Source organism: Megalops cyprinoides, chromosome 7 (assembly GCF_013368585.1).
Source record: "Megalops cyprinoides isolate fMegCyp1 chromosome 7, fMegCyp1.pri, whole genome shotgun sequence".
Classification (NCBI taxonomy): Eukaryota; Metazoa; Chordata; class Actinopteri; order Elopiformes; family Megalopidae; genus Megalops; species Megalops cyprinoides.
The window spans coordinates 24223527-24232616 of record NC_050589.1 but is presented as its reverse complement, the minus strand read 5'-3'; the positions used below and the strand labels follow the sequence as shown (position 1 = coordinate 24232616).

Below are 9090 nucleotides of genomic sequence, written 5' to 3'. Positions count from 1 at the left end.
TTTGCTACAGAGGCTCCTAATCCGCAAGAAACTGTTCTTCGAAAGCATGAACCAATATCATCGTTGCAATAGCAACAGATACTTGTCATACAGCTTTCTTGTCAATCCTTGACACAGTTCACTCGAAAATTGAAAGTATTGTTTATTTTTACCATCTTTAAAAAGTAGCCTAGTCTACGACTCTCTGAAGCAATGCATCCCCTGTCTGTGCTTCAGGAAGTATCTGTACATTAGCAATGGGCCTCAAACCAACCGATACCACTGCAATTGTAATTGCATTAATTGGGCGGGTGGTAGTAGCATGCGCCCGCGCACTCGCGCGCGTGTATGTGTATGTGTGTGTGTGTGTGTTTGGTGGGGTGGGGGCAAAATGTGCAAAATGGGCACAGTGGTTGGGTCATGAAAAACACATCAAACCCTTGATTCACAAATTATAACAAAAGACTTGAACTAGACATAATTATTAATATGCATTTTCTTAAAATTTTAACATCTTTAATCGTTTGTTTAATCACAAGCGTTTCCACTTCAATCGTGGGCAGTTTTCTTGAAAGAAAGTGAGCATTTGCCGCCCCCTGCAGGTACAATGAGAAGAGGACGCAAACTGTGATTTCTGAACGCCTCCATTGCAATTCAACATAACCTTGACATTCACATTTTGGCAGGTAGCAGACAGTGATGTCGCCTGCAGTACTTTTCCAACGCTCTCTTCCAGAGCTATGCAGAAGATGCGCGTACATTTATATTTTGAAATTAAGCAGACGCTCTTATCCAAGACTGCTCAAGTCAAGCACACAGTACATCCAACAAAACAACACAAAACATTCCAAAAACGAGGAGATCACCATCCACACATGAGCAAGCGGCAATGTGACACACAGAGCCAACACAATACCAGCACATACCTTGAAGCAAAACTTCCACATATAATGAATAGGATTGTATGCACGTAGTTAATTAACAATCCCAATACGGGATAATGATGTGACAGGGCCTTCCCAGTGGCCTTCATCGCTAGTCCCAGTAGACCCCCACAGACTGATTTCCTTGTCTTTCTACAACAAGGCTGACAGACAAGGCTGACACTTCCACTGGGCACATACACTCCAAAAATGGCCTGCATAGTTAACATACGTTAGTGTAAGTGTTGAAGGGAAAAAATGATGAATCATGTTTTCTTACCACTGCTGACTTGTTGTCCACCAAACTGCGTCAATGACCATTCCATTCTGGTTCACACTGACACAAGACTTTACAGCATTATGAAACCAATTACAGCAAAACAAAGCATCATTTAAATGGCATGTAAATGACAAGCAATCTTGGGTGATGGTGATTTGATACTTCTGACCCTATGAAATGACACAACATTATGTGAGGAAAAAAACTCAGTGTGGCATCTTGGGCATGAGTATGTAGGATGGTTGACATGTTTCTACCTTTTTCATATGTACAAACATTTGTCTTTTTTCAGCGGCCTTTGTCAACTTGAATGCAGGCTCTGCCATGACCGTTTTTGACATATTGATCTATCATGCAAGTCATAACTGTATATACAACATTTGTTAACTTCAGATTTTACAGACTTTTTTCCACTGTGTATTAACAGCAGGAAATCACTTAAAAGCAGTGAATAGGCATCGATTTGCATACAGTCTGGTATACTATAAATGTATCTGACAGAGATTCTCGAGTTCTTTGATTATAAAACGAATACGACTGCTCTGGTTGCCCTTAGTATAAATAGAATAAGATACGCAGCAGATGTCAGGGCATGAATAAACCCCAGGAAATGAGTCTATGACATCAGCCTAAGGTTCAGCTGTTTTATTCTAATGCAGTGCCTCCTTCATACTCTTTAAAACGATCCAGTTTATCATTGGCCTTCCGTCCGTCATTACTTCCTCTTGCCTGACACTGGCATAAATAAAGAGCGGTTTACAGCAGGTGTTGGAAAAAATTAAATCACACGTAGGCCATTTTGTGAGCGCAAGGTGAATGAATCACTTGAGAGTCCATCAAATTGATTTACATAATGACGACAACGATAAGGCACACTTTTAACTCCACCATTGATTGCAAGCTGACTTGCTGTCCAAATTAAAATAAATCATTAGTTTTCAGTTTCTTGCATTATATATTTGAGACAGTTATGTTAATATTAACATGTGATTAAGCTGGCATTACAATTATCCACATTTATACAGGAAATTAGAAACATGCTGCTCAGAGCAGAGAGAAATACATTATTTAATAACAATTTAAAAATAACACTAAGGGCAGTAATGACTGGCAATTTATACTGAGCTCCATTCAATATTCGGTTAAAGTCAAAAGAAAGCTACATGAATAGGTCCACAAAGTTGCTGATGTGTTGTGCTTTGGTGATACAAAGCAAGCTCTAGAATGTTTGGTGTGCTCCTTCTTAATGCTATCTTTAACTGCCATTATGGTCATTATCTGAGTTATTAATCTGCATAATTTCATGTGTCTGGATGTCTTAGAAAGCAGCTAAAGAAATAATCACAATTATTATTAAATTACCTAAATCATATTTGTGTGATGTAAACTGAAAAGTCTCTCTGGGGGTTATAATATACACCACCAAGTAACTTCTCAGATTGCCATAGATTATCACATGTATAAACATATACCTCACACAGAGAAGGTGAAACATTTCGCTTGTTTAATGTTCTCTGACTTATCCGACCATGCTGAAATGCCTGCTCTCTACAGTGGGGACTAGTTTTCAAAATCTGACAGAAGAAACAGACACAGATCAACTGCATTTTCAAACTGGTTAAAAAATTTATTCCCTGCAAAAGATTTCAGATATGACACTGCAGAAACTGGGAAAGCCAATGCTTTTAGATAGTTGTATGACTTAGAGGCACAAATTATGGGATTCATTGCTTTTTTTCTATTGAACCTTGTATTGATCTGCTTTTTGTGATCATCTGGTCCAAGGATTTTTTTAGTGCATATCCTGACAAACACTGAACTGTATTCTTAAGTGTGCAGTCAAACTGCTCCATGCACTCCAAAGATTAGAGTAGTGTTTACCTGAATGATTTTGATGAGGTTGAATTTGCGGATTAATCAAGTGGTCAATCAGCCTGCTCTGTCTGGCATAGACACTCCCAACCACTCCTGCTCCCCTTGCCACGCGGTTTGATAAGGGAGTGCTTTCCACACCTGTGCCCAAAGAATTTATTATGTCAGTAAAAAAAAAAGAAAAAAAACTTAATTGAAGTCAGGGCGGTAAAACACAGATCCAGTCCTGACGCATGGGGCACTGCATTTGACCTCTTTTTATTGTTTCATTAATTCATTCCATTGACTGGGCCCTGATTTACTAGATACAAAGGGGGACCCCGATCGTCATGGCATTGGGTGATGGTGGCGGGGAGGTGGGGTGCAGGTGGGGGGTACATTTGTTCCTGGGTCAGTGGGGATATATAAACCAGAGCAAGAGAGTAGGGAGATCACTCTACATCGACCCTAAACCCCAGAGGATCGATCGGCAAGAACCTCCAGCAGAGATGATGTGCAAGCTGCTCCTGTCCTGGGCCGTGCTGCTCATAGCCTCCGGCCCCCTGAAGGCACACCCCATCACAGACTCCTCTGACCTGTCCTTCCCTGGGCCTGGTGAGTGTTAGCCTGGCACAAAGAATAATAAGAGTAAGGGTCCATTAAGGGTTTAAAGCTCAGGTTTGGTCAATGGGGATCTGGAACAGCCATCTCATTTTTATTTTTTATTATAGAGTTCAGTGGTCCACTGGGCTCAACTGCAGCAAGAAGCTCCCTGCTAAGGTCATTGGAACTGGCCCAAGGAATCTATAAAGGGGCTCCTTGGTCTGGTTACATTTTGTAAAAAGAGAGTGTTTTTTGGAAATTTTTACTTTCTCGAAATATTGATAATGCAAGCAAATGAATAGGTAGCCTTTTTGAGCTGTACGAATGTTTATTATCAGAAGGAACCTTTACTTTGTCCTCCTTGTTCTAAATCCTTTGTAAAATAGCACCATTTTTGTTGAAATAGTGTATATTTGCTTGTTATGGGTTCCTTCTATATAGTGAAGCTGTGGGAATGTTGTCAGCAGAGTTGTATGATGCAGGCATTCAGCCTATCAGTGTATTGTTATTGTTACTGTAGTGATGTGTGATTATTGGCAGTACGTCCTTATTGTTACCACAGTGGGGTGTGTCTGTTGACAGCATGTTGTTTTTGTTGCTGAAATTGGATGTAATTATTAACATATCATTATTTATTCCACACATTATGCCATTTATATTAACAGTATAATGGTATTGTTGCTGCAGTGGGGTGTGTCTGTTGACAGCATGTTGTTTTTGTTGCTGAAATTGGATGTAATTATTAACATATCATTATTTATTCCACACATTATGCCATTTATATTAACAGTATAATGGTATTGTTGCTGCAGTGGGGTGCGACTGTTGACAGCATGTTGTTTTTGTTGCTCCAGTAGGGTATACAACTATTAACAGTATACAGATTTTACACAAAGACAGACACTTTATGGGGTGTGATTGTTGAATAAATGCTGTTTTTGTTGCTGTTGCTGTTGTTGCAGTGTTGGCAGAGGAAGGTGAGGTGACCAGTCCAGGCGAGCTGTCTCTCTCTGACCCTTCGTCCCAGAGTGGCACAGGGCTGGAGTATACCTCACTGCTGGCAGAGGAGCTCAACAGAGACGGTGACCGAATCTCTTACCGAACACAGCCAGCTACCTGCAACTCTGTGTCAGCAAGCACAAAACTGTGATTTAAAAACACCCCATGATGTCTTGTTTTTACCTTCACCTTTTAAATCCCCCCCCCAACAGTAATTCACTTTTACAAGGACTAAAAAAAATCAAAATAAATTACATGTGTTATCGTTTGTATTATTATAACTATGAATAGAGGTCTGTCAGAAGTATTGAGGGGCAATTGCTCACTTTTTCACTTAAATGCCCATTGAAAAGAGATTTAGAAATAATGGCAGCTCATTATATGTAGCCGAAGGCTGCTGCTGTCGGCTCCACCTCTGATAACAGATTTTACTCTGTCTATCTGAAGCTCAGTTTCTCTGTTCTGGTGCTAAATGTTTGTTTCATCTATTTCACAGGTATCAGGTCAGCCAGTTTCACCCCTCGGGAGGCTGTGAAAGGGGTAAGCCATTACTCAGATCCTCCTTTTATGGGGAAGCACATATATCAGTATCACAGAAGGTTATAAATCTCTTTGCAGTGTAAGTTTTTTTCAAATGAAACTAAAAAATGCACTGAATAAAAACAAAATCCTCCTTATACATTTCACCCTTACACTTTGCTCTGGCTTTGTCCATTGTATAGAGGACTTCCCTTATTTCTGTATTGTTTCTTTTCTATATAATTAATCATTCTTTTAATAATGAATATTATTTTTATTTAGTTTCATCCTGTGTAGTTTAGGTGTGTGATATAAATATATTGTTATCATCATCGCCATCATTGTTATTACTGTTATATAAATATTAAGTATATTACACAAATACATAAATATGAAGTATAAGCATCCTTCAATCAGGGCCTTCCTCCCTGCTCTCTCTCAGGTCCTCTTGGAGAAACAGAACCAGCTGCTCCCCCTCAGGCGCTTCCTGGGATACAGGAAACAGTTTGGGAAGAGAGGAAACCCCACAGACTGTTTCTGGAAGTACTGCGTCTGAGAGCAGCTACTGGTGTCACTGTGCACCTCACCAAAGAGACCTGAGACACAGGACTGAGACTCTCCCTCTGTCTTCTGTCTCTCTCTCTTACACACACACACAATATTTTACATATTCTCTCTCAATCTCTCATGCTCACACACACACACACACACACACACACACACACACACACACACACACACACACACATACACAACATGTCAATCTCTCATGCATGCACAGCTGCATCATTTACAGATCAGACAGTGCACATGGCTTACACCAATTGCACTAAAACAACCCCAAAGCTTCCTCATGTCTTAAACAACAGAGACTATAGAATCAACGCCATGTGTACACACAAAACCAATGGAAAAGGAACCAAACCAGAAGCATTCACAGGGACATCCAGGAAAAATATCACACTAATGATCGGACTAGGAAAACCTCCTTTTCCTACTTTCCTCCTTCCTTTCTTCCATTGCCCTCTGCCCAGGGCATATGGGTAGGTTTATATAAAATCTCTTACTGTAGAACATTAGCCTATCGATGCACAGATCCACACACATTACTGCAACATACAGGCATGACTGGGAGCAAAAAACAAATTGTTTTTTTAATGCGGATTGTTGCAAAATCTGTGTGACTCAAGTGTAAAAATAGTCAACACAGACTATTGAAAGTCTTTGAAGAGGCAACAAGCTCTTGGGTAAAGCACTAATATTCAAAATGCTGAATATGAATAAAGCCTATGTTTTGAAAAGCCTTGACGTCTGTTCATTTTGTTTTCATAATCACATATCTGAGGCGATCATTGCTTTTGTACCTCTTACTTGCTGTCAGTCATTACTCAAGAGTTGTTAAAAAGTGAGAAAAATGGCAAACCTGACTTAACCGATCTACATAAAAAAGAATAGTCAGGGCCACACAATGAGTTCAGTGATGATTCAAAGGAAGACATTCGCTGACATGGTGTGGGAGACTAGTTTATTTCCTTATTATTATGACAATTGTGTTTTACTCACATGCAGTGAAAGGTTACATCAATGATCATCAGACATTTGAGGGATAATAACAGACAACAGCAAAGCTAGGACACAATGCTAAGCAGACCATAGGGCAGAGGTTGAGAGAGTTTTTTTTTCTTAATGATGGGAGAGTAAGGCCTTCACAAATCCTGAAATGGGTGGAACTGTCTCATATGATTTCTGGCTCACTGATGCACCAATCATAGAATTTTGCTACAGAGACTGTCTTTTGATTGGTCCATATAAGTCACACACTGACAGCAAATGTAGCTCCACTCTTTACGGTGACACGTGAAGAGTGAGGCTGTGTTCATATCAAGGGCACAGGAGTTACACCGCAGGAAAGTGAACAGTGGAAGACTGTGGATGGGCAACATGCTGTTGACAGGCAACCAATCATTTCTTCTGCAGCTTCTGGTTGGCCATCGCTTGATCAATCAACACCACAGCACACAATGGAAGAAAGTGAAATGAATTGACCTTCATTGGGTGTAAGTTGACACTCTTTTTTTTGGTTGATGATATGAACACGCCTCCCATCTCCAGGCCACATCCTCCTCACTACTCAGCCTCGGACACCTGCCATTCGATCCACAGGGAAAGTGAAGCTGTACCTGGCAGGCTCTGTGGCCTTCCTGATTGTGAATATCCAGGAAGAACAGAGAAATGGAAGGCGAGAGAAAGAAAGAGAGAGAAGTGTAAAAGGCATGCTTCGTGGATCTCTAAAGCTGATTAGAATTCATTATCAAACTGTGATTATGATACTGCAGATACTATAAACTACAAGATACTGTAACATCTGACTGTAAATCATTTGACCAAAACCTCCAAAACAAAGCAAAAAGGTTGGATCAAATAAGAGAAAAATAAGAGAAACATTCAGCTACCCACACAAGTGTGTATCAACAACACCCCAACCCGAAGACGTCCCATCTTAACAAGAGTGAGTCCTTACACACCCATTGCTGACTTTTGGTGGAGATGGCCTCTGCACAGACACGCCCAGTCGGGGGAGGGCTCTTTTCTCTGGCACCTCAGAGCCTAACCACTCCTCCTCTGGCACCGCCTCCAGCCCATCCTCCTCTCCTGCTTGAGTGTCCAGAGATTCCAGTGCCTGCAGCAGCCCTACAAGCTGTCAGAGAGAGAATCCAAAGACAGGCAGCATCAGAATCACTGCAGCTTTCCAGTCATGAATTAATGGGTCAACAAGGTAAGCTGCATTCACTGTTACAATGTTTCTGGACTTTTCTGACACTTTTTTCCTGGTAGTGATAAATATGGTTGCTTTTTCAAGATCATTGATCAAGGTCATTATGAAGTATAGCATTTAAATTGCTATAAACATTCTATTTTGTCTGCTCCCGCTCACTCTTACACTTGCTCGATTCACTTGCTTTTCAGAGATCACAAACTCTGTTTATAAACTGACTGCAAAACACTATTCCAGGGCACTAGGTGCAGGTACTTTCTGCTCTTTCTGGATCAGATTCAATATTCTAGAGTACGTTGTGGGGTGGTAATAGTAGGTTGTGTAATCATAGGTCTGTTGAGGGCAGAAAAAGGTAGGAAATACCTGGAAAAGAGCACTATGGGGCTAGCTACTATCCGCACCTGGTACAGCGTCCAGTATTTATTATGAGTGTGGTTAGAATAACAATGACAGATCTATAAAACAGACAAATCACACTACAGAATGATGTTATCATATAAAATAATTCTATAAATTTGATGACTGGTTAAATATATATGTAGGTAATAGTATATGCATTTCTGTAACATTTAAAAATATACTTTGCCCAGTACAGAATATGCCTATACAGTGTGAAATTTGCAACCATACACTCAAGAATCTAAAGAGACTAGTGGATTTCTGTACTTAATAAGCTTTATAAGGTTTAATAAGCTTTATTACACTTGACTTAACCATTCAGAGATAATTGCTTATGTCCACCAATAGGAAATTGTAGGAAAGCCCAGGCGCTGATGCACCTGCCAACTGAGAGCCAGCTGAAGAGATCCCTCACCTCTCTTAGGGGTTCCAGTTGCAAGGGCTTGCTGTGACCTGGCCAGACCAACAGCACTGCCAGCACCAGACAGAATCCAAGCTTACCCATCACTCCTACAACACAGCACAAGGTCAACTCAGTTGTAAAACGCATTCCTCACCACATTTTCATTCAGGACAGCTGCTGCTGGACTACACTATGAGGCTCAAGCACAGAGCAGGTAGGTCTCATGCACATGGTCTGGTCTAGTAACTCCACGTACTCGTTGTCCTAACTTATCTGCATTATTGCATTGTTCCAGCTGACCATTATCACACTATCTGTTAGGAGGATAAAGGATCTACTTCATCATGGCTGAGATCCA

At 40.6% G+C, this 9090-nt stretch overlaps 1 protein-coding gene across 1 annotated transcript; it reads left to right on the top strand.

Annotated features, from left to right (window-relative positions):
* Window positions 1-3542: 3542 nt before the first annotated feature.
* On the top strand, window positions 3543-5710 carry LOC118780383 (prepro-urotensin II-beta-like). The gene is made up of 4 exons (XM_036532831.1): window positions 3543-3648; window positions 4599-4718; window positions 5132-5175; window positions 5597-5710. Exons 1-4 carry the CDS (start codon window positions 3543-3545, stop codon window positions 5708-5710), a joined length of 384 nt encoding a protein of 127 aa, XP_036388724.1.
* Window positions 5711-9090: the final 3380 nt, after the last annotated feature.